Source organism: Choloepus didactylus, chromosome 1, assembly GCF_015220235.1.
Source record: "Choloepus didactylus isolate mChoDid1 chromosome 1, mChoDid1.pri, whole genome shotgun sequence".
In the NCBI taxonomy this organism is placed as follows: Eukaryota; Metazoa; Chordata; class Mammalia; order Pilosa; family Megalonychidae; genus Choloepus; species Choloepus didactylus.
In genome coordinates, this window is record NC_051307.1 from 153,704,756 (window position 1) to 153,731,228 (window position 26,473).

General features: G+C 38.4%; 1 protein-coding gene across 8 annotated transcripts in view; it reads left to right on the top strand.

Moving 5' to 3' along the window:
- Nucleotides 1-604: 604 nt before the first annotated feature.
- GK5 (glycerol kinase 5) overlaps nucleotides 605-26,473 on the top strand; it is an 82,939-nt gene continuing 57,070 nt past the window's right edge. For 4 of the 8 annotated variants that reach the window (XR_005217932.1, XM_037843510.1, XM_037843503.1 and 1 more), the window contains exons 1-5: nucleotides 605-868; nucleotides 6,879-6,972; nucleotides 8,678-8,753; nucleotides 19,600-19,693; nucleotides 21,275-21,406. Coding sequence is in view for 7 of the 8 variants with exons in the window: in XM_037843510.1 (XP_037699438.1) it covers nucleotides 716-868; nucleotides 6,879-6,972; nucleotides 8,678-8,753; nucleotides 19,600-19,693; nucleotides 21,275-21,406 (549 nt within the window). In the remaining variant the exon portion in view is untranslated. Of the gene's footprint in view, nucleotides 869-6,878; nucleotides 6,973-8,677; nucleotides 8,754-9,707; nucleotides 9,815-19,599; nucleotides 19,694-21,274; nucleotides 21,407-26,473 lie in introns of those variants that run through there. The other 4 variants (XM_037843529.1, XM_037843521.1, XM_037843538.1 and 1 more) reach the window with 4 other exon arrangements.

Genomic DNA, 26,473 nt, shown 5'->3' on the forward strand with positions numbered 1-26,473 from the left:
GACACTGTGATTGTGAAAACCTTGTGGATCGCACTCCCTTTATCTAGTGTATGGATGGATGAGTAGAAAAATGGGGACAAAAACTAAATGAAAAACAGGGTGGGAAGGGGGGATGGTTTGGGTGTTCTTTTTTACTCTTATTTTTTATTCTTATTCTGATTCTCTGGTGTAAGGAAAATGTTAAAAAATAGATTGGGGTGATGAATGCACAACTATATGATGGTACTGTGAACAGTTGATGGTACACTTTGGATGACTGTATGGTCTGCAAATATATCTCAGTAAAACTGAATTTAATTAAAAACAACAACAAAAAGAACAAAAAAGAAAAACACAGACGCTGCCTCAGGGAAGCTTGCAGTTACGAGGTTAATCACTAAAATTAAAGACCAAAGTCAACGTTAAGAGCTGAGGGCATTTTCAGTACAAAGCCAAGAAAATGAACCGCGAGTTCGGCACACACCAGCCTCATCCTTACCGCCAGCGGCCTGAAGGCGCGCGGCCAAGGAACCTTGCGCAACCGTGACGTCAGGGCGTCGGGGCGGGCCGCGGCAGGGGCGGGGCCACTTATCGGATCTCGTGGAGCGGTCGGGGAAGGGTGGACGTGGGCGGTATCTCGGCGTGGCGCGCCGGGCTGCCGAAGTGCCGACGTTTGTGGTGAGCCGGCTCTCAAGGTGGCTGCGACCGAGAAGCGTGCGGGGTCGAGGTGTCCGTGATGCCGGTGGTCCCCGAGGTGGGGCGCTCAAAGCCAAGCGCGTCGGACCCGCCACGCGCAGGCTTCGTGCTGGGAGTGGACGTAGGCAGCTCGGTGATCCGCTGCCACGTCTATGACCGGGCTACGCGGATATGCGGCTCCAGCGCGCAGAAGGTGACTCGGCGCGAGCGTCCGCGCGGCGGGTCAGGGTCTAGCGAAGCGCCCGGGGTCACCTTGCGGGAAGAGAGAGGGCGGGGCCTCTCCTTCTGGACGCCGCCACCTGCATCCCCTGCGGACCTCTAGTCCCGGGCGGCGCGCTCCGACCTTCCAGAACCGCTGCTTCCCTCCCCTGGCCGGGCTGAGGGCAGGACGAGTCTGGTGTGTGGCCCGGGCCGCCCCCTCGCCTCGTATCACCTGGGCAGTCGCCTCTCTGGTCTTACCTACGTGGCATTGCGGCGACTCCCTGGGCAGGGCAGGCTGCACATATCCAGCCTGAGAATGGTTTATGACTTGCTTGGTTTTTTCCTGTACTTCCTTGGTAGACCTCCAACTCTGTCTCTATTTACATGTAAAATTTTGGGATCTTTTTAGAATTTAAATTTACTGTCCATCTTTCAGTTGTTATCATCATTAATAACTGTTCAGGGTGCTGGTTCCTCACGTGAGCTACAGATGCCCGTTGATATTGGAGGTGTTGGGCAAGTTTTGAGGTTGTGTTGTCATTACATTTCTCCTTTCCATATTCAAGAATTCAAAACTTTTTCTGGTTTGAGAAAAACCAGGAAAGCCTTGAATTATTGAATTTGGTCAGCAACCAACAGATTGATGTTATTCTTTTCTCTTTTAAATGAAATGTTTATTTCTAACACAATTGTTAGTGCATCAAAAATAATGTTTATTGGATATAGTGTTCTTATTTACTCTTCTTTCCAGTCCCACCATCTTTTTACATTAGAAGTGTTAAGGAGGACAGGAACCATCGGCTACAAAAACCGCTTCTAGAAGCACTGGATTCCCTTTTTCTCTGTGTCCCACCCTTTTTTACATCTCCCTTTGAGGTGGTTTTCATCAGCAGCAGTTCCCTAGAAGCAGTTCCAGCCAGGGTGCAAGTATATTATGACTGTTTCGAGCTTTTGCTTTGAGGATACCGTGGGCTTCCATTCAGGTTTCAGGACAGTGAGCCAGGCTGCAGCAATTCCTTGGTCTCTTCTCTGACTAGCTGTGCATCAACACTGCCCACCCACACCCCACACCTCATTCCTACCCCAACCTGAAAAGAGAGATGGAACAGTGCTTCAGCATCTGTTTGCTCCCATTTTATGAGTCTGCAGAAACACAATGATACTTTCACACAGTCTCCCTTATAATTCTAGACACAAAGTACTTTTGTTTTAAGCAGTGATTTTTTTAAAAAGGAATTTTAGGTATTTGTAACCAAAGGGAGAAGAAAAATTGTTAGAAGATGCAAAGTTTCACAGTTGCTATATAATTTGGGGGTGAATCATTAATCCTTTAGAAGCGAGATAAACTAGAATCTCAAAGATGAATCAGAATTGCTGAGTGACAGGAAGCCAATGGGAGAAATATGTGAATAAATAAATACGAAAAGTCTCTGCCCTCAAAGGATGAAGCCTTGTATTAGATTAAAGAGTTTACAAGCAATGCTTCTTAAGCTGTGGTAGGGGTTTATAATAGTGCTTCTCAAAATGTGGTTCCCAAACTGCTGGGTTGAAATAAATTTTAAAAACTAAGCATTTAGAAACTTCTGTAGCAATTTGGCAGAGTAATTTTATGTTTGTTGACTCCAGGAATAAACAATATGGACTTTTATTTTGTATATCATTTTTTCGTATCAATTTTCTAGAAACTTGTATTAATTGTATCATAGAAATTATTGGTTCACATGAATTACAAATGTGAAAAAAAAGAACTGGTTCTTCACTGCAGATAGCTTGAATTCCTTGGGGAAGAGGTCCCACTGCTATTTAGAATTTGGTCTGTTACCTCTTAATGGTGAATAAATAACTGAATGACAGTTAATCAAAGTATTATGGATTCAGTTTGCTTCATGGGACCACATGGATTAGACACAGAACTTGATTGTGTTTATTTTCTCAGGTGAAAATTATAAAGGTATTTGGGTAATTTTCAAGTGGGGGTTTATAATGACTAGCTGACATTAAAGTTCCTTATTATATAAGAGGGTCTTACATTGCAAGGAGCAGATATACAAAGTTTATTATACAATGCAAGTCTATTATGGTAGGCTGTCTCCTACTGGACTGAAACTGGTTTTTCACCAGGTATTGCCTAACCGCATTTCTGCAGTGTGAATTCCGTTTTCTGGAAAAATCCTGGTAGTCAGTTGGTTTTTTTGTTTTGTTTTTTTGAAAATCTTTGCTCCTGGCAACACCCAATGCAAGTGGCCATTTCATTTTTATTAGCAGGTTGTTATAAGGAATAATGCCTTTTGCACTAAGGGAAATGGGTGGGTGGGCAGTGTGAACAGAGGAGAGGTATAATCTGAACAGGCATTGAGATATCAGTTTTCTCCTCACTGTAAGTCAAGTGACACCTGCATGTTCACTGTTCATATCAGAAACATTTGTTAAAATCTAGCCTGATCCTGTTTGTTACCCTTTTCTCTTTGTCCTTGTACAAATAAACCTTTTTAATGTCTTTATTTTAATGGTGTCTTGAGAAGGATTGGAGATAAATGCATATGTTCACGGCATCATTGTAAACTCAAGCCATGGGTTATTTTTATTTTATTTAAAAAAAATCTTAATATACAGTCAAATTGGCTTTTTTGGTGTACAGTTCTGAGACTTACACTTGTATGTGATTACCCCCCAAAATCCCTTGGGGAGTTTGGGGGGTACCATTTTGTAGTCACACCCTCTCTCCTGTAGTAACCACTGATCTATTCTCTGTCCCTATAGTTTTGTATGTTTAAGGATATCATTTAAGTGGAATCATACAGTATGTAACCTTTTGAGACTGGCTTCTTTCAGCTTAAGGCCTTTAAAACGTATTTAGGTTGTGTGTTTTAATAGTTTGTTTCTTTTTATTCTGAGTAGTATTCCATAATATCTTTTGTACCACATTTATTTACCTGTTGAACTACACTTGGATTGTTTCCAGTTTTGGGCATTTATCAGCAGAGCTGCTATAAACATTTGTGTACAGGTTTTAAATGTGAACATAAGTTTTCATTTCTTTAGAGTAAATACCTAGGAGTGGGATTTCTGGTCATATGGTAAGTGAAGCATGGTTTTAATTTGAATTTCCATAATGGTTAATGATGTTGATGTTCATGTACATATTTGCCATTCTTTGGTGAGGTGCCTGTTCAAATCTTTTGTGCATTTTAAAAATTGGGTTGTTTTCTTACTGTTGATTTCTCAGACTTCTTTATACATTTTGGATACAAGGCCTTTGTTGGATGTGTGATTTGGAGATATTTTCTCCCGGTCTGTAGCTTATCTTTTCATTTTCTTAACACTATTTGTAGAACAAATATTTTTAATTTTGATGAAGTCCAATTTAACAATTCTTTGTTTTATGAATTGTACTTTTGGTGTCATGTCTAAGAACTCATCACTAAAAGTACAGCTCATGAAGATTTTCTCCTACATTTTCTTCTAAATATTTTATACTTTTTCATTTAGGTATGTGATCCATTTTGCGTTAATTTTTATATAAGGTGTGAGGTTTAGATTGGGGTTTTTTTCTTTTTTGGCACATGGATGTCTACTTCTTCTGACACCGTTTGTTGAAAAGACTGATTTTTCTCTATTTAATTGTCTTTGTGCTTCTGTTGAAAATGAATCAGCAATATTTGTGTGCGTCTGTTTCTGGACTCTGTTCTGTTAATTTTTACCTGTTTGTATGCCAGTACCACATTTCAATGACTAGCTTTATAGTAGGTTTTAAAATAGGGTGGTATAACTCTTTTTCAACATTGTTTTGGCTATACTAATTCTTTTGTCTTCCCAATATACATTTTAGAATCATCTTGTCCATTTCTATGAAAAATCCTGCTGAGATTTTGATATGTAATTCTGATATGAAGGTGTTTTTTTTTTGTTTTTTCTGTTAATGCCTTAAAATTTTTGAGCTGCTTGCTTCTGACCTTCATGGTTCTGATGAGAAATCCGCAGTCATTTGTATCGTTACTACCTCCAGATACTTTCAGAATTTTTCTTCATCTTCCGTTTTCAGCATTTTATTGTGTGTCTGGGTGTGAAATGCTTTGGTTACATCCTATTTGGGATTTTTTTTTCCACCTTCTTGATTATATAGGTACAAATCTTTCATCAAATTTGGGAAGTTTTCAGCATTTTTACTTCAAATAATTTTTCCTGCACTGAATTATTTTGTTCTTCTGGAACTCTTTATTACACACGTTAGACCCTTTGCTATTGTCCAACAGGTTCCTGTGTCTCTGTTGTTATTTTTAAAAATCTCTTTTCTTTTTGTTTTTCATATTAGACAATTCCTATTGATCTGTCTTCAAGTTTATTGACTTTCTTCTGTCATCTCCATTCTGCTCTTAAGCCCATATAGTAAGTTTTAAGTTTTGATTATTGTATTTTCAGTTCTGAAATTTTCGTTTGGATTTTCTTTGTGTCTTCTGTTTCTTTGCTGATACTTCATTTCAAGAGTGTTCACCCTTACTTCTTGGAGCGTTTTTTGTCATAACTACTTTAAAGTCTTTGTTGGATGTCTGTGTCATCTTGGTGTTGCTATCTATTGATTGTCTTTTCCCATGTGAGTTGAGATTTTCCTGGTTCATCATATACCGTGTAATGTTTGATTATATCCTGGATATTTTGAATATTATGTTTTAAGATTCTCAGTCTTGTGCAAATCCTATGAAGAGTGTTGATATTCTTCTTTTAGCTTTTGGTATAGGTAGGTTCAGGCCACAAATTCTGACCAACCTTTTGTGGATTGTGGTTTCTTGTCAGTTTTGTTTTTAAAAATCTTTGCAGTACTTTTTGGATCTGTCCTTCCTGTGTGCCACCCAGTCCTCATTCTAGGACGTGGGCAGTCATTTGTCCCTTAGTTTTGTTTTACCATCTTTTGATGTTCTATGTAGAATTATATCCACATATGTGCAGTACAAGGGTGAGCCTAGGAGTTCGTATATAATTTTAAGAGGTTGCTTTCTCAGGTTCCTCCCTGCCTGAGGTCTCTCTGGTACTTTTCACCTCCTTGAGCCTCTCCTTTTTGGTCCTTTGGCTACAATGCTGGGGTTTTCACTACCCCGTTCTGCTGTGCACATTCTGTAAATATGCCCATAGAGAGCAGGAACACAACAGAGAAAAAAATCTTGGGGGTGTTCACCTCTTTTTTTAGGACTACAGCTTCTCCAATTGGAGAGAAGTTTTTCCTCCCTCATGATTCTAAGTGTTTGTGGTTCCCCACTGGCACCACTGTTGCTGGCAGCTGCTGCCACCATGGGGTAGTACAAAAGTATGGAGACAAGGAAAACAGGAAAAAGAAAAATGAGGAATTTTCCCCCATTCGCTCTGAGTGTTAGAAATTCCTTTTTCTGTTCCTTGAGATGAAACAAAAGAGCTTCTGGAGTGTTTTCTATGTACTGGTGCTCACTTCCAGTTTTCCTGCTGCCTTGAGCCCTGGCCAGGAGATACCAGAAGGATAATGGGAAACCCACAGCCAGTTTGGTGGTACTCGAATTCGCATCTTCTCCCTCAGTCCATCTGAAACTATTTACTTTTTAGAGTCCTCAAGTAGGTGCTCCATGCATTCTGTTCAGGTTTTATACCTGCATGCAGTGGGAGAGGCTGGGTGGGAGTGCACTTACTCCCTCTTAGCCTGAACTGGAACTTGATTCATTGTTGTTTATTTTTAATAGTTTTAAAGTCTGACTTTTTCCTTATTACAAAACAATACATCTTGATTGTAGAAAACTTGAGAAATAAAGATACAAAGGGATGAAAGCTAAAATCGTCTGTAAAACCATGAATTAAACATAACTACTATTATTTGGTGTATAGTCCTTTTGATTGCATTTATGTATTGTATTTTATCAATTTCAGTAATTAAAATTTATTAGATAAATAAAATCATATTGTGAATTATTTTAACCAGTCTTAAGGCCCAGTTACTACTGACTTGACCTAATACTGTTTTTACTGAATCTTTTCCCAAATAGACAGAAAGTCTTTTTCCTCAAATTGGCTGGGTCGAAATTGATCCTGATGTTCTCTGGGTTCAATTTGTTGCTGTAATAAAAGAAGCTGTCAAAGGTAATTGGATTTGTAAAAATAAAAATAATCCCTAAGGTGTTTTTTGTTTGAAGTAAGAGTGTTCCTTGGGCTTCTGTAATATTTTGTGGTTTTCCTAAGTTATGATTATACATAAAATATTTTATTGGTGTCATGGTTTCCCTGCTTTTTTTCAGGGGAAACTTGTGGTTTACAGCGAGACAGTATGTCAGCGATAGGTAACAGCAACTCTATCCCCTGGTTTCAATCTTTTTTTCAGCTACAGTATAAAGGCTCACCCTCTTTTGTTTCAGCTTCAGTCCTTCTTCTAGCTAGCACTGATTTGATTTCCTGTTGTGTTAAAAAATGCAAGAGGGCTATAAACAAATTTACCACAACACACAATTCTTGCTCTCATGAGTTTACAACAGAGTTACCTTCATTGTAAAATAAGGGTTTTTTTTTTTTTCTTTCTGTTGTTTGTTTTGCTTTTTTGTTGTATGGATATTTGAAGCAAAGTGCTCTCCTCACCAAAGGCATGGCCTAAAATCTTAGCTTTTTAAAGAAGTTTTTGAATCTACCTTAAGAACATGGAAAAGGTGACTTGGTAAACGTAAATTTTAAAAGGACTTTTACTTAGTTTTTCTGGCTGAATTTCTTTCCTTCTCACCTTTTTGGTTTGAAAGGTTTCAAAACCTGTTTTTAAAAAGTCGCAAGAGTATTACAGTGAACACTTGTATGTATACTCTTCTCATAGTTGTAAAATGTTTTATAACATTTACCATTTTCTATAAGCTAATTTTTTTTTTTTTTTACTGAATCATTAAGTGTTAGTTGTAAACATAACAACCTGTCATCCCTAAAAACTTCATTATCTCCAAAGAGAAGGAATGTTCTTTCATAATCACACTGCAGTTTTCACCCTCAGGAAACTGAGCATTAATACAACACTGTTTTCTAAAATTCAGTTGTTAGTATTCCCCGCTTGTCTCAATGTCATTAACTTTTTTTCCCCTCCAATCCAGGGTCCATTGAAAGATGAAACGTATTTAGCTGTCAGTCTGTTTGGTTTCTTTTAATCTAGAACATGTCACAGGTACATTTTTGAGAAGTACAGGCTAGTTTAATAGATTGCTCTCAGTTTTGGGGTTGTCTGATTATTTCCTCATGATTAGATTCAAGTTAAACCATTTTAGAAGGAGTGCTATATAGGCATTGATGTGCCCAATGTGATAAACTGCTTTTTAAAAGAATGTCACATAAAGCATTCAAATTGCTAATTATAAGAAATTGAAACAAAATATTAGTTTTAACTTGCATCCTAGCATCATCTTGGAAAATAAGATCTCAGCTTCAATAATTATACTACTTTCCCTGCAGATTTTCCTTTATTGCTGTCGGCCAGCTTCTAGTATGATTGATCATAGCTTAAGAGCCAATCTCTTGTTATAGTCAGGAAGAAAATACAATCTGGCTTGCTTTTGGTATTGTTTGTCTTCTTCTAACATTTCAGATAAAAAGGCATTTTATTATTAGAATTTTTTCTTAAGTAAAAAATACTACAAAATCATTTTAGCAATGTTTTACTTATCAGCTCCAATTATTTTATTAAAAGTTTTAACCCTGATGTTTTTTGTAAGAATTACATTGAATGATTTCGTTTCCATATTTAATACTGTTAAACACTCACACAAAACAACAACTTAAATGGCTTCTAAACGTGTGTTTTATGTATCTTTGCTTTTAGCTGCAGGAATACAGATGAATCAAATTGTTGGTCTTGGCATTTCAACACAGAGAGCAACTTTTATTACATGGAACAAGTAAGTGCATTGTGTGAAAGGCACTCTTATTGCTGGGTTCATGCCACAGTGAATACATGGCTATGAAACCTATTCAGGGAGTATCAAATTTGGGCATTGAGAACAGTTATGTTTAGTTATCAGGGAGGAAAATTGGCCTACTTTTTGGCTTATTAAAATATGTTCCCTGCATGCTATCTGGGCTTGACTTATTTAAAATGATAATAAAAAGACTGCTGCTGTCATTAAAATAAATTTTCCATTCCTTTTTTTTTTTTTTTTTTTTTTTAGAGTAACAGCTTTCCAAATGTTCATAGAGTGAAGATCTAAAAGCTTAGCTTATATCTAAAAAAAATGAGGGGAACTGAACAAATTGCAGAAACAATACTATGATTATGGTTTGTCTTTTCAGGCTACTCTAAATTTAATATTTGAGTGTCTCTAGCATATGAGATATGTATAGATTAAACACAATCTTAGTATCATAGTTATTATATATTGAATACCTGTGATACTCCAAGCACTGTGCTATATTCCATTATCCTTTCAACAAATCTATTAGTTAGGTGTTATATCTGTTGTTGTTTTGTTACAGAAGTTGTGGATTTACAGAAAATTCATGCAGAAAGTAGAGTTCCCATATAACCCCCTCCCACAGTTTCCCTCTTATTATCAACTTGCATTTGTGTGGTATAATTCTGTTACAATTGATGAGACAATATTATTGTAATTATACTACTAACTGTAGTCCATAGAGTACATTAGGTTTTAGTGTTTGTATTGTACACTTGTGTTCTTTTTTTTTCCTTCAGTGTTTATTCTGGTAACATACATACAACTTTAAATTTCCTGTTTTATCTGTGGTTAAATATACAGTTCACTGGTGTTAATTACATTCACAGTGTTATGCTACCATCACCACCATCCATTACCAAAACTTTTCCATCACCTCAAATTTTGTCTGTTTTTATATAGAAAGAAACTGAAGCTCGGAGAAGTAAGTTGCTCAAGATCCCTCAGTCAATAGAGCCAAGATTTCAAATCGTCCTTTTGACTCCAGGTCTTAGAAACAACTGTAAAATGTATGTTTGTTATAAAACACTAATCTTGAGCTTGGGGCCGTGGGGAGGAAAAGTGGTGGAGGAGGCAGAGAATGAATCTGAGAAATATAATCAAGGTCAATTCACAAAGACTTGGCCTTTATACTGTTAAGCAAGAGGAAGAAGTTGAGATTTGCCAGTATCTCTGGCCTTGATGTTTGGGAGGATGTGATAGAAATTGTAGAGAACATAAGAGGAGGACTTGCTTTGGTGTGAGATGGGTGGGGTAGGGGTTGGCAAGGGTGAGAAGGGAAGATGATAAAGTATTTGATATGGAGTATGTGGATGTAGAGATATTCGAAAAGTGATTGTAATGTTGGTCCAGTCTAGATGGAGGCATGAGGCATGGCGCATCTCTTCCACACAGGTGCTTTCTTTCAGGGCCTAATGCAGCTCAGATGTTCCTCCTCTTCTCCACCTCCAGTGCTTCACATGACAGGTCTTAAATAGGTAATATATTTGTCAGATGAGAGAGTGAGTGAATTGAAGTCTTCTGCATAGATCGAGGTTTCTAAACTGTGGCACTATTGACATTTGGATCAGATGATTTTTGTTTTGGGGGGCTGTTTGTCCTGGGCATTGTGGGATGTTCCGCAGCATCCCCAGCCTCTACCCACTAGATGTCAGTAGCACTCTCCCAGTTGTGACAACCCAAACTCTTCCAGACATCTCAGAATTATTCCCAGCTGGGAACTGTTGGCTTTAGATGAAATCTGTGGTAGAGATTACATGGACAGAAGAGAAGAAGGCTGAGGACTAGACTGGGTTTTTTTCCTCCCAGATTTGAAGGGAATCAGGTAGGAAAAGGGTTGGCACAGGAGGACTACAGTGAGTCTGGGAATTGGATGGAATAAAATTGGAGGCAGGAGAGTGTTCCTAGCAAAGAAACTTAATTGGAAGTGTTACATTTGGTTGGATTTGGAGAGTAGGATATTGGCCATGGAGATTGCTTTCATCAGAACCTTGCTACCTACCCCAATATCACTCATGATAGGAAGGTCAAATTATTAGGGAGAAAAGTTTATGCATGGTACTAGGCTATTCCTCATGTTTAGGAGAATAGAAGGGTCAGATTCTAAGACAGTTCGGTTCTCTTACTGTTGATGGTCGTCATTGTAAAAGAAAGGGTACAACTTCTTGCTACTCCTCCAAAGAATTTTGGAATCATTCTCTGCTTGTAGAAACTGAAATACTGGATATTTTCAGAAAAAAAAATGTAAATGCCTTGTGTTTTTTTTTTTTTTAACCTTAAAATAACAGAGCCTTATTCTGCTCACTGGGCCGCAGTAAGCCAATATGGTATGTAATGCTGGCATATTCTACACGTTCTTCCAAAACGGATAAGACACTGTGCAGGAGTGGACACAGCTCTGAGCCAGGAGAAAGTACTAGTTGCTCATTTTTGAGAGAAAGAGAGAGAGATTGGACCTCGTGGAACAGAGTATTTGTTTTAGGGCTGGTCAGCACCTCCTCTTGCCAGCTCATTTTTTCCTTTGTCCCTGGGGCATTTCTGTCATCGTGGCCATACAAGCATGATTTCCCGGATAGTTGCTGTCAGGAAGTCCACAGGTTGGACTTTTTTTTTTGTACGTCCTCCCCTTTTTCCCTCTCACAGATCAGGAAATTCAGTTTTTATTTAACTATTTTCAGCCCTTCACTTTTCTTCATATTCTTCAGGTTAAAAATTTTTTTCAGGGCATTTAATCAGTGGAGCATTTAGTCTGGTTTCCAAAATACCTCAAAACGGTATCTCCTCCAGTTTAGTTGTTTTCAGTTCTTTTTTGTTTGAAAAAATCATGAACTGTTTTGTTTCTTCAGTCACTGTGTCTCTCAGGGAGTTGGCTTCTGCCATCTAACTTCAGATCAGGGTGTGTGCCAATTAGCAGCATAAATAAACTATGAGTCATATGAACCGGGATTTACTCAGTAACTGTTTGAGGACTTACAGGAAGCAAGACACTCTGCTGATAGCTGAACTGAATATAAAGATAAATAAGAGGACCAGCTCTCAAGGAATTTACTGTCTCTCATAATACATATATAAAAATTACTTCATGTTTCTACAACAACAAATATATCTTTTATGGTAGTATTTGACACTTGTGTTAATGGTTCTAGCCAATTACTTATGACATAAAATATATCAAGAGCTACAAGAATGGTATTATAAAGTGTTAGAGAGATTCAAGACAATTCCTTTACAGTATTATTCTATTCATGCTCGTCCCCCATGTCTCCTTTTATTGTTGATAGAGAGAAAATAAATCTAAATTCTGCTAAGTGAATATTGTAATATATGCTAGTATACAAAATCAATATTCTAGATTGCCTTCTATCATATAAATTAGTGATACTACTATCACTTTATTCTCTCTTCCTCTTTGCTCTTTAGCCACACTAAGCTTTCAGTTTCTCTAACACATCATTGTTCTTCCTGCCTTAGGACTTTTCAGTGTATAGTACATTTCGTCAGAAATGACCCACCTGCTTGTTTAATTCCATGTCATCCTTCACAGCTCTGTTCCAATATCACTTCTCGAAGAAGCCTTCCCTGATCCCACAGACTATGCAGGGTCCCTCTGCATTCTGTATCTCTACTTCACAGGACTTAACTCTTGTTGTAATTAAGTAATTGGTGAAATTATTTTTTGTTTGACACCCTAGCAAAAGTTATCTTGATAGGGGAATGGATGCCATGCCTCTCTGTTCATAGCTGTGTCCTAAGCTACAGTCACGGATTGCTGAATCAGTGATTGAAAATGAGACTTAAGTATGTATATAAGTGCTATTTTAGGAAGGTTCCAAGAATATATCAATAGATTTTATTTCCATCAAACACAGTCTGATAGTCCCTGAAGCATTTATTCATTTATCAGATACCTCTTTGGAATCTGGCCTAGGTGTTAATAATCTAAAGGTGAATAGACTGTGCTCTTAGGAAGCTCACAGTCCAGTGATAGACCCATGTGTGTACTTAGATAGTTAGGGTGCAGCCTACTAGACCTCTTCCCTGTGGTACTGTTTTATACCTGGGGATGAAGAAGTTACACGAGGAAGACTGAATAGCCTAGAAGGGGGAGTTAGAGAAGGTTTCACAGAGGCAATTGAGCTGAGGCTTGAATGATAAATAGGAGTTTCCTAAGTGGGAAGAGCAAATCATTGTCAAAGGCCTGGAGCTCTGAAGCATGGAAGTACTTTGGAATTCAAGGGGTGACATAGGGAAGACACAAAGCCCAGTTGCTCTGACTCCTGCCCGACTCTCTGACCTCATCTCTTACCACCCTCCTCCTGTTTTCTGTCCTCCAGCCCAAACTGGTTCCTGCACGTAATTGTTCCCTATGCCTGGAGCTCTCTTACCCAAGGTCTTCAGGATTGCCTCGTTCTCATCATTCAGACCTTGCCTCAGAGATCACTTCTAAGAAACTTTTCCTGGCTGTTCTATTTACCCATCACCTTACCATTTTATTTTCTTCATAGCAGTTTCACTATCTAAAATTTTTATTTAGTTTGTACCAGTTTGAATGTATTATGTCCCCCAGAAAAAGCCATATTCTTTGATGCAATCTTGTGGGGCAGACATAATAGTGGGGATTAAGTTGGAACGTTTGGATTAGATTGTTTGCATGGAATGCACCCCACCCAGCTGTGGGTGATGACTCTGATTGGATAATTTCCATGGAGGTGTTGTTCCACCCATCCAGGGTGGGTTTAAGTTTCTGTGGTATTGTGGGATGAATGTGCAAGCTTGCTAGAGAGGAATGTCCTGGGAGAAAGCCATTTTGAAACCAGAACTTTGGAGCAGACGCCAGCCACGTGCCTTCCCAGCTAACAGAGGTTCTCTGGACGCCATTGGCCATCCTCCAGTGAAGGTACCCGATTACTGATGTGTTACCTTGGACACTTTATGGCCTTAAGACTGTAACTGTGTAGCCAAATAAACCCCCTTTTTATAAAAGCCAATCCATCTCTGGTGTTTTGCATTCCGCAGCATTAGCAAACTAGAGCAGATTTTGGTACCAGAGAAGTGAGGTGCTGGTGCTGCTGAGTTTGCAAATACCAACCATGTTGGAACGGCTTTTTAAATGGATAAGGGGAAGACTGTGGAAGACTTGTGAGGAGCTTGATAGAAAAGGCCTAAACTGCTTTGAAGAGACTGTTTTGGAAATATGGACTCTAAAGATATTTCTGACAAGGCCTTGAACAGAAACGATGAATGTGTTCTTGTGAACTGGAAGAAAGGCAATCCTTGTTTTAAAGTGGCAGAGAATTTGGCAAAATTGAGGCCTGGTGTCAGATGGAAGGAAGAATTTGAAAGTGACAACCTGGAATACTTAGCTGAGGAGATCTCCAGACTACATGTGGAGGATGTATCCTGGCTTCTCCTTGCAGCTTATAGTAAAATGCGAGCAGAGAGAGATAAACTTAGAACTGAACTCTTGTATTCAAAGAAACCAGAAGCTGATGGCTTGGAAAATTACGAGCTTCCAGTGGGTGGAATCCCAGAAGCTACAGCCCAACGTGAGGATGTAACCAAACATGGAACCCAGCCGCCATTTCAGCACAAGCTAAGACTGGAGACAGAATTATCCAGAAAGGATTTGTGGAAACTCCTGTTGTCTGATGGCTTTGACCCCTGCATGCTTCATGCGAAGCCAACAGAATTTTTGCGAGATCTTTACAGACAGAGCCATTGCCAGTCTGGACTGGAGAAGACAGACAAGGAACAAACTGGAGGAAAAATTTCTTCAAAGACAAAGCCATGGAGGTTGAGGTCTGGAGTCAAGAGGTCTTGGGCTGGGAGAGCGGAGTGGCCCACATGCATGGAAAGGGTGAGTTTGCCCTGGAGGTCGAGGGTGGGCCTTCTGCCTCGATGCTCAGGAAATGTCTTGCCACCCCAGGCCCCAAAGAGGGTGGAGCACATTCCCAGGGAATTGGGGAGAGCCTGGCTGCCACTACACTGTTCTGAAGGGGTTGAGCATGTGCCCCGGAGATGGAAGGGAATCCGGGAGCTGCCCCAGTGTTTGAGGAGGGTGGGGCCGACAAGGAGGTCTCCCCAATGTGTGGATATGTTGGAGCACTCACCTAAGCATTTGGAGAGGAAAGGGCTGCTGCAAAGGCCCTTAGGAAGGGTTAGACTCCCACTCTCTCAAGCCCCAAGGATGCAACGTTGTTCTATAAATGACTCTCAGACTTTGAAATCTAATGGAGTTTGTCCTGCAGGTTTTAGGAACTGTTTTGTTCCTGTTAACCCTGTTTTCATTACTGTTTCTCCTTATGGCAAGGGAAATGTTTATCCTATGAATGTCTCCCCTTTGTATATTGGGAGCACATAACTTGTTCTAAGTTCACAGATCCACAGCTAAAGGAAAATTATGCCTTAGGACTGACCACGCCTATAATTGATTTTGATGGGATCTTGTACTTAACTTTTGTTACTGAAATGATTTAATTTTTTTGTGATATTGTGACGGAATGAATGTATTTTGTATTTGGAAAGAATATGTTTTTCTGGGGTCCAGGGGGTGGAATGTGCCAGTTTGAATGTATTATGTCCCCTAGAAAAAGCCATATTCTTTGATGCAATCTTGTGGGGCAGACATAATAGTGGGGATTAAGTTGGAACGTTTGGATTAGGATGTTTGCATGGAATGCATCCCACCCAGCTGTGGGTGATGACTCTTCCATGGAGGTGTTGCTCTACCCATCCAGGGTAGGTTTAAGTTGATCAGTGGAGCCATATAAATGAGCTGACATAACAGAAGGAACTCAGTGCAGCTGTGAGTGACGTTTTGAAGAGGAGCAAGCTTGCTAGAGTGGAACGTCCTGGGAGAAAGCCATTTTGAAACCAGAACTTTGGAGCAGATGCCAGGCACGCACCTTCCCAGCTAACAGAGGTTTTCCGGACGCCATTTGCCATCCTCCAGTGAAGGTACCTGATTACTGATGTGTTACCTTGGACACTTTATGGCCTTAAGACTGTAACTGTGTAGCCAAATAAACCCCCTTTTTATAAAAGCCAGTCCATCTCTGGTGTTTTGCATTCTGCAGCATTAGCAAACTAGAACATAGTTATTTGCATATTTATTTATTGCATCTGTCCCATAGAAGAGGCTCCACATGTGTTGGGATTTTTTCTTGTTCTCACTGGATCCTTAGCAGCTGCAGTGGTACATGGCATTCAAATCTTGGAGTGAATGAGATGAACCTGGAGAGGAAGACAAGGTCTTGGAATGGGAAAGGCCATTTGTTGTAATAAGGAGTTTGCCTTTTACAGGCAACAGGAAACTATCAAAAGCTGTTAAGCAGGAGAGTAATGTGACCAGATTTATGTTTTAGAGAATATTCTTGAAGCATCGTGGACAGTGGATTGGAGGGCCGTGAGACTGAGGCTGGGAGGTCAGTATGAAGGCTGTTGCTTATTCAGGTCTCTGATCTCTCCTTCTGCCAACCCCAGTTATTCTCTGTTCCTTAACCATGCCAGTGTTGTCATAGCATAATCACTATAGGAATGATATTTTTTATTTATATGTTTCTTGCCCCCATTAGAATATAAGCTTCAGGGACTTTAGGAATCCTTTTAAGGTCTAGGATGACACTGCCCCCTACCCCTCCACACTCCCTCTCCCGGGCTTTTGATTGAAGCAGCTGAAGGGTATCATTACTTCAGGTGTGGCATACCAGAGAATGAGGGGCAGCAGGTTAGGATGTGTTACATTTGAGATGCTGTGGGGTAGTCTTGGGCGATACCTAAATGTCAGCTGTTTATGATGGTGTAGCACTTAAGGAGGAGACCTATCCTAGAGGTGTAGATTGGTGAATGGTCCTGTGGTGATTTCAGTCATGAGTGTGGGTCAGATTTTTCAGCGAGAGCAGCTAGTTGAAAAGAGAAGGGAGCCAAAGATGAAACCCCAACAAAACACCAGCATTGAACTGGCAGTCAAAGAAAAACCTGCAAGGGAAACCACGAAGATGTGATTGTTCAGAAAGACAGGAGGAGAGAGAGTACAGTGATACCATGGAAGCCTAGGCAAAGTGAGAATTTTAGGAAGGAGGAAGTGATCATATGGAACTAATATTGCAGAAAGGCACAAATTCAAAAGGATCCTGTAAATCTGAGAAGTAGAAAGACATTGGCCACTCCAGTGTAGTGAATATAATTTTCATGAATGATTGGGAATGTACATTGTATTTGGTTGAGGTAATGAGAAGTGAAGAGGAAACATTGACGATGGGTTAGCTAGATGGGGGAAAGCAATCCTGGGTCGAGAGAGATGTTTTGGGTTCTGCATCAAACATGGGGGAGATTTAAGCATGTTTAGAGAAGAGGGTTGCAGGAATATTTGATGAAATAAGGTGATAGAAAAAACAAGAAGGCATTTTATAGAGTCTAGGTGGAGAAGTTAGCCTGGAACTTGGGGAGGGATAGCTTTTCCTCTGAATTGAGAGAAAGATGCAGGATGGCTCCAAGTGTAGTTAGTGGAGGAGTGGGGAGTTGAGAAAGGTCTCTCTTTGTGTTCTTACCTCCTTTGAGAAATGGGAGGCCAGGGTTGGCCTAGGCATGAGAAGCCTTATGAAAATTTGAATTTGTCTTTGTGGTGAATGGAGAGTGAACTTATGAGAGGTGGGAGAAAGCCTTTATCTTTTTAAGTGATTTTGAGAATGCAAAGTTGTATTGCGTTTTTATGGATTGGTACCAATTCATAAGGCCGTTTAACTTTTCTCCAGCACTGATCAATGGTCTTGGCATTGAGAATGGAGAGAGTAGAGAGTTAGATTGATCCAGGTAGGAGTTAAAAAGGATGGATAATTAAGGTGCAAGTCAAGGGATAGAGAGTGTGAAGGAAAGTTATTATCTAAAGTGGTAAGCCATGGGCTCCAGGAAAGTAAGTAAGCAAGCCTTGGAGGGGTTGGTAGGAAGAAAAGGGAAAGTTTGAGGGATTAAAGGTTGCAGTGAGGTCAAAGGGCATGTAATTAGGGGGTAAGATTGAGAGAACTGAAATATTAGTAAGGTGCCAATTGAAAAAGTATTTGTATTTCAGAGGCAGAACATTTCCAAATAATAAAGTTGAGGATGTGACTATTGGGTGATGCCTCTGCTTAAGTGGAGTGGGGATGACAGTCCTGGGAATTGAACATGGAGGAGGCCTAGAGCTAGGATAGAAAGCAAGCCTGAGTCAAATGTTGAAGATCAGTAGATAGCGGTCATCAAATTGCAAGAGCCTCGCAAGAAAAGGATTTATTTCTCTTGTACTTGTAGTATTGTAACATTGACCCAGGGTTTGTTGAATTTCTTTTTATTTGGAGAAATTTTGGTAAGTGGTAGGTTGCCAGTGGCTAGGCCAGTCCTAAAGGTGAGAAGTGTAGAAATAAGCTCAGGCAGTGTTTAAGCTCTTCTGTAGGTCGTAAGTTTTTACCTGATTGTGTGTATCAAAATGTCAGTGAAAGGAAAAAGCATTGACTACTTTATCTTGCTTTTAAAAGTTTATAGAGTAGGTGATGGCTGCCCAACTTGACGAATATACTAAAATCCATTGAATTGCACACTTTAAGTGAGTGAATTGTATGGTATGTGTATTATATCTCAAAAAAGCTGTTGCAAAAAATAATGAAAAAAAGTGTATAGAGGGCAAGAGACTTGAATAAACATTTCTCCAAAAAAGATGTAAAAATGGCAATTAAAGACATGAAGAGATGATCAGCATCATTAGCCATTAGGGAAATGCAAATCAAAATTGCAATGAGATACCACTTCATACTCACCAGGATAGCTATTATTAAAAAGAAAAGAAAAGAAAAAGACAGGTATTGAAAAGGATGTGGAGGAATTGAGACCTATATGTATCGTTGGTGGGAATGTAAAATATTGCAGCTGCTGTAGAAAACAGTTTGGCAGTTTGTCAAAAGGTTAAACAGAATTACCGGATGACCTGGCAATTCCACTTCTAGGTATATACCCCAAGTATTGACAGCAGGGACTGAAACAGATACCAGCGTTTGTAGCAACATTATTCACGGTAGCCAAAAGGTGGAAGCAACCCAAATGTCCATCAACAGAAGAATGGATACACAAAATGTGGTTTATACATACAGTAGAATATTATTCAACCATAAAAAGGAATGAAGATCTGATACATGCTACAATATGGATGAAACTTGAAAAGATGCTTAGTGAAATAAGCCAGACACAAAAGGACAATTACTGTGGTTCCATGTATATGAAATATGTAGAATAAGCAAATTCATAGAGACAGAAAGTCAATTAGAGGTTACCCAGGGGATGGGGTGGAGAGAGGAATGGAGAGTTATTCCTTGATGGGTGCAGAGTTTCTATTTTGGATTATGAGAAAGTTTTGGTAATGGATGGTGATTATTGTACCACAGCACTGCACACTTAAAAATGGTTAAAATGGCAAATTTTATGTTATATATATGTTATCACACACAGAAAAAAAGTACATAAAGCAAGCCTTTAAAAGGCCTTTTCATTAGTTTTGTTTGGGAAGTATACACATTGTAGTACTTCAAAGGGAATAACTTTTTGGATAAAATCTGATCTAAACTTTCCTGTTATTTAGCACATCATAATTATTATGAAATGTATTCACTTTATAAAATCAAATAGAAGAAATTATTCAGAAAGCCCTATCTAATTAAATCATACTTTGAAATTATAGTTTGGCATGAATTTTTGTTTTCTCTTGTGAGAGATCATTATATATAGTCTCTGATTTATGTTGAATCTCAAAATCCTGTTCCATCTTTCTTAGGAAAACTGGAAATCATTTTCACAACTTCATAAGTTGGCAAGATCTAAGAGCTGCTGAACTTGTAAAATATTGGAATAATTCTTTTATAATGAAGGTAATCTTTTTCTTCTATGATGTGTGTATTACTGTTTTTTTCTCAATAAATGTACCTTAAACGTAGACTTCATTGTATAATTTTCTCCCTGTTTTGTTTTAGGACATTAGGAAGAGAATACACATACAAATATGCCCTCTCCCTACACCAGTGTAATTTAATAATAGGCATCCTGAAGTGTATGTGGTAGACTGAAGTACTTAACAATTACTATTCTGATAACTGTTCCTTCCACTTCTAAAGTGAGAAACTGCTTCATGGGACTTTTGTGAGGGTGAAATGAGGCAATGTATGTAACTCTGTTTCAGTTAAGGATTAGATGGGACTGCCTTTCACAGAGACCTGATTCTCGTGACTCAGGCACATGAGAGCTTATTTGCTCTTCTGAGAAAACCAGAATGGGCCCCCTGGGTGCACCCTGAAGTCCTCAGGGACAAGGTTTCTTCCAGCTCACCATTTGTAACTTTTGTCTTCTGGTCCTGTATGGCTCCAGCCATCATGTCCGTATTCCTGGGACCAAGACAGAGGATACAGGGAAGAGTGCAACCCCTGCCACGCACATTCGCTGCTTACCTTTCATTGACAGTCTCATGGCCATCTGGGGAAAATGTGTGTCCAGTAAAAATCAGGTTTCTGTTATGAAAAGAAAGGGAGAGTGGATGTTGAGATAGATGACTTGCAGACAGCTGCAAACTCATAACATGGTGCCTCGCACATAGTAAGCTGTCAATAGATGATAGTGATGATGGTGACAGAAACATCAACACCACCGTCAGCATTAGCTGTTGTTGCTTTTGTTGGGTTATTTCCCCCAAATCTCCTTTACTCCTAAGAGCAAGATCCCTGAGTCAAAGGGTAAGATAATTTTCCAGCTCCTCAAGTGTGGCCAAACCCCCCAACATTTGATGTTATAATCAGTATTACATACTGATTATTTAAAACTTAACATCTACTATTTTAACACCTCACAGTTAAGTATCTTCTTAGCTAGGGTGCCTGTACCACATGGTGCATGAGGGAATGTCTAGAGCATCAGTTTTACCTGATAAGTATTTAGAAACATTAATTTTACATGAAAACAAACTTGAAATATTATAGAATATAACAATAATACGTGAGTGAAACAATTTTGCCGTAATCTCACCTGCACTGATTGATTTTTCTTTCTGTTAGTTTAGTGTGTAAAATGTATGTTGCTTTAATAACTTGTGAGACTGAATATTATAGATTCCTTGCTCCAATTTCTGCCTCCATCTTCACATCCCTTACTCTGTGTCTTATCCTTCTCTTCTCTTATAAGGTTTCTTGTCACTAGATTTAGGAGCCACCCTTATCCAGGATGAATTAATCAGGAGATCCTTAGTTACATCTGCAAAGAGCCTTTTGCCAAATAAGGTCACATTCATAGGCTCTGAGCGTCTAGGTGAACATATCTTTTCGGGGCTACCATTCAACCTGCTATAGTAGTTAAATAACTTCTGTTTTTGTTATTGGGTTTATTTGCATGTCTTTGGAGTTAATATAGAAATGATTAATGCCATTAAATGTACTTTTCTAAAATCTCTCTCTTTTTTTTAATAGCTAATACATAGTTCCTGCCGGGTGCTTCATTTTTTTACTAGAAGTAAACGACTTCTAGCAGCCAGTTTGTTCACTTTCACACCCCAACATCTTTCTTTGAGATTGGCCTGGGTTTTACAGAACCTGATTGAGGTAAAAAAAAAAAAAAAAAAAAGATTATGCATGTGGAAACAAGATAAAAGACTATGGGAAAGAAAAAATTTGAGGAATAAAGATTGTAATTTTTGTTATTTTAATTTTTAATTTTGAACTATTTTCAAACTTACAGAACAATTACAAAACTAATATGAACCCCATCCCAACAAATCCAGCATACCTTAAACCCTCAGACACCCAAATCCACCAGTTTTAATATTTTGCCCCATTTGCTGTTTCATTCTATCTGTCTTTGTCTATTTTTCATCCATTTTCTAAACATTTGAGTGTAGGTTATATACATTATGCTCCTTGAACACTTAATAGTGCCATGTACATTTCCTAAGAACAAGGATATTCACTTATGTGACCACCTTAAGTACAGTTAAAAAATCCAAGAAATTTAACATTGATATAAAACTTATAGTCTATATTCCAGTTTTTTCATATGTCCCAATAACGTCCCTTTGAGCTTTTTCTCCTGTTGCTAGATCCCATTTAGGATCACGTATTGCGTTTAATTGTCACTGTCTCTTTACTTGCTCTTTTTAAAAAAAAAAAAAAAAGAAGCAAATTATGAGAACATATATACAGCATAAACTTTGCCACTTCAACCACTCCCAAGCATACCATTCCATGGGATAAATCACATTCACCATATTGCAGTACTCTTACCACCTTCCATTACTAAAACTTTCCCATCTCCTCAAACAGAACCCCACACCCATGTGCATTAACTCTCCAATCTCTTGCTCCCCGTCCCTGGCAACCTGTACTCTAATTTCTGTGTCTTTAAACTTGCATATTCTCCAATATTTTCTTGGTAGTTACCATGGGGCTTAAATTTAAATCTTAAATCTGTATCAACCTTGTTTGCTTTGATTCCAACTTAATTTCAATAATATACACAAACTATGCTGCTATACCCCCTTGTTCCCCACATTTATGTAGTTCTTGTCACAATTTACATGAATACTAAAGATTGTAATTTGACTATATGAATGAAAATTAAGTGCCCATCAGGTATTGGGATGGAAGGCATGGCATCTTTTTTAGTTCATTTTCTTAAACCTTTTTTATTGTGTCATAACACATACATAGGAAAAAAACTGAAACAAAAACATACCACTCAGTTATGTATTGTAGAGCAAATAGCTAGGTAACACCACCTTGATCAAGAACTAGAACACTTTGTCAGCATCTCCAGTGGCCTCCATTATGCCCCCTCCATTTAGTACCCTCTCCTAGTGTGCGTCTTTTTTTGTCTTTATACAATTGCAATTTATGTGTTTCTTCCACAATACTATAGTTTCATTTTGTCTGAATACTTTTGAACTTTATGTAAACGGAATCATACAATATATATTCATTTGTGTCTCTGAATCCTTTTGCTAACTGTTATGTTAGTGAAATACACCCATGTAAATTGGTTTCTGTTTCATTGCTGTTTAGTGTTCAATTATGTGATTTTACCACCATTATTTATCAATCCTGTTTGTGTACATTTGGGTTATTTCCAGTTTTTGACTCTTATGAATATTGATGTTTCTTGGTGTACATGTACATGCATTCTCTAGGAATGGGATTTTTGGGGGCTTGAGTTGTATATATACGTTCACACTAAGTGGACAATGTCAAACAGTGTCCAAAGTGGTTGTGACAATTTACACACCTATCATCAGTGAATGAGAGTGCTATTTATTTCATTTACCATCATAACTGATATTAAGTCTTTTAAATTTAGCCGTTCTGATAAGTATCTCATTGTGGTTTTAGACTGGTTGAAAAAAACAAGATGCAACCATATGCTATCTACAGAAAACACACTTCAGTTTCAAAAACACAAATAGGTTGAAAGTAAATGAAACAAATATATGTCATGCAAACAGCAACCACAAGGAAGTTGGAGTGGCTATACTGATATGAGACAAATAGACTTTAAAACAAACAAAAAAAAATTATTAGAGGTTAAGAGGTGCGTTTTATAATGATAAAAGGGTCAATCCATCAAGATTATATAACAAATATAAACATATATGCCCCTAACAACAGAGCCCCCAAATACCTGAAGCAAAATTGATAGAATTGAATGGAGAAATAGACAGACAATTCAACAATAATAGTTGGAAATTTCAGATAGAACAACTCTACACAAGATCAACAAAGAAATAGAACTCTTGAACAATACTGTAAATCAACTAGATCTAACAGACATCTATAGAACACTCTACCCAACAACGACAGAATATATATTCTTCTCAAGTACACATAGGACATCATCCAGGATAGACCATATGCTAGACCTTAAAACAAGTCTTGATGCTTTTAAAAGAGTTTAAATAATACAAGATATGTACTAAATAATACAAAATATGTACTCTGACCATGATGGAATGAAATTAGAAAGAAGTAAAAGGCAGCTAGATTGGAAAAGAAAAAGTAAAATAATCTCTATTTGTAGATGACATGACCTCATAAATAGAAAATCCTAAGCAATCCACTAAAAACTATTAGAATTAATAAACAAGTTGAATTCAAAAATGAAATTGACAGGACATTCCAATTAGGAATAATTTTAACAAGAGAAGTGAAAAACTTACACTCTGAAAACAACGAAATGTTGCTGAAAGAAGTTAAAGTAGAGCTGAATAAAAGGAAAGACACCCTAAATTCATGGATTTGAAAGACTTAGTAATGTTAAGATGGCAAAAGCATTATTCCCCAAATTTGTCTACAGATTCAGCAACAATCCCTCTCAGAATCCTGGCTTAAGGTTTTGTGTTTGTTTGTTTTGTTTTTAAAGCTGGTTAACTGACAGCATTTAAGATGTGGTAGAAGTCAGAGGGAGGATTACAGATGGTAAAATGGTTTATGGTAGGGTACATTCAAGGAATAGGTTTGAAGGGCAAGAGTGTAAAATTCAGTTTGGAATGTTGAGTTTGGATCTGTGAGCTGTGCAGATGGAAATATCTAGTAGGCAATTGGAATGTAGTTTTGTGACTCAGAAGAGATGTCAGACCTGGAGACTAGCTTTCTAAGTACTCATTGGTGATTTAAAGAGTTGCTATGACCACCAGCAAGTGTATGAGAGAGACAGACTCAATAGAAGTCTGAGAAATGCCAACTCTAAAGAAGTGACTGAAAAAGAGAAACTTGCCAGGTAGACTGAGAAGTAGCAGCCAAAGAGGAAGGAGGAAAACTGGAGGATGCTGTTGTGGAACCCAGGGAAGCCTGTGTTTTCAGAAGGAGAATAATCAACAGTATCAAATGCCATTGAGGTGTCAAAGAGCTGAAAAAGGTCTACTGGGTTTACCAAAAAGGAGGTTATTGGTAAGGTTAATGAGCAGTTTCAGTGGCAGGTTAGGTTCAAAAACAAGAGTGGAAGAGGCTGAGGAATGAAGTATAGATGGAACTTTCCAATAATTTTGTTGTGAAGGCGAAGACAAAATGGGTGGTAAGCGAAAGGAGATGTGGGGCTGAAAGAGGTGTCTTTCCATCCTTTTGTCTCTTTGTCTCTGTCCATCCGTCTTCCTTCTTAAGGTGAAAGAGACTTGATATCGATGCAAAGCTAATAAAAAAGGGTAAAGCCCTGGGAGAAAGAATGAATATTCAATGCAGCAAGTCTCTAAGAAACTGAAGGCGATGTGATCCTGGCCATGATAGCAAGAAAATTAATTGCCTAATGAGCAATTGAGGAAATTATCTAATGTTTAGCCTTCTAGGCTTGAATGTTTGGGTCATGGTTCAGTTGATTTGGGAATATGATATTCTAGATTTATGATTTAAGAAGAACTTACACCAAAAATAAAAGTGTTCTTTTTGTTTAAATGGTATAGGAAATTACCTTGTTTTTGTATTGTAGACTTGGTTAATAAGCTGTAAAATATCTATTGTGGTGGTGTTTTTTTTTTTTGGTTTTGGGGGTTTTTTTGCTTAAGTTTTATAGAAAACAAAAAGTTTTTGGCGTCTGAAATTGTACTCAGTTACTTTTTCAGTGATTGATGATGACATTAGTTTTATATAAAATTAACTATATATTTATCTAATACAAACATTGAGCACTAATGTTTACTAAGGTTTCCCACTACTCTTATAAAATTCAAACTTTTTACCTATTCTCCAAAGCTCTATCTAATCTTGTTTCTTCTGTTTCTCCAACTATGTCTTGTACTGTCGCCCCCACCCTCAACCCCTGCGCTTGTTCACTAAGCTCTTGTCATTACTTGCCTGATTCTTACCTCAGGCCTTTGCACTTGCTGTCCACTCTGCTTTTCCCCTCCTCGTGACTGGCTCATTCTTATCCTTCAGGTCTCAGCTTAAATGTCAGCTCCTCAGAGAAGTTGCCTGTGACCATGGAACACCTGCCACCACCGCTACGGTTATTCTCCAACATATCTCCCTCCTTCCCAGCACTCACCAAGCTCTGTAAATGATGAATTTGTTTCCTATTTATTACCTGTCTGTCCTCATGAAGTTATAATCTAGGAGAGGAGAGACCTTGTTTTGTTTTTTGTTTTTTTTTTTTTCCGCTATATTTCTAGCACCTACCAAAGGGCCTGGCTCTCATATTTTTTTGAATGAGCAGTGAACTTGTTGCGTGCCAGGCATTGTGCCACCCACTGGAATGCAGATAAACCATTGACTACTAAAACATGTTTCATCTGGAGTAAATGAAATTTTTTTTTAATTTCAAAAGAGTAATGTAATAATATTACTTCAGAAGCACTCCATATTTTAGTAGCATAACTCTTGAATGGAGTCTTTACCAATAGATAATCTACAAATGACCTCTTTGGGACTCATGTCATTTCCTTCCATCTTGTTTATCCTTTCTGCTATTAAAATATACTTCATCTCTAAATGTTTCCATTTGCTATTCTTTTTATTTTAGTTATTTAATAGCAAGCCTTTTTTTTGGAACATCTGTATACCAGGATCCTTCCTATGTTTTGGGGCTATAAGTATGAATGCTGTTCATTCCCTGCCCTTAAGAACTTAGGGTTGAGTAGGGTGAGAATGGCTGCAGGAGGAGAGGTATCTATAGAGTGCTATGTGAGGAGGATG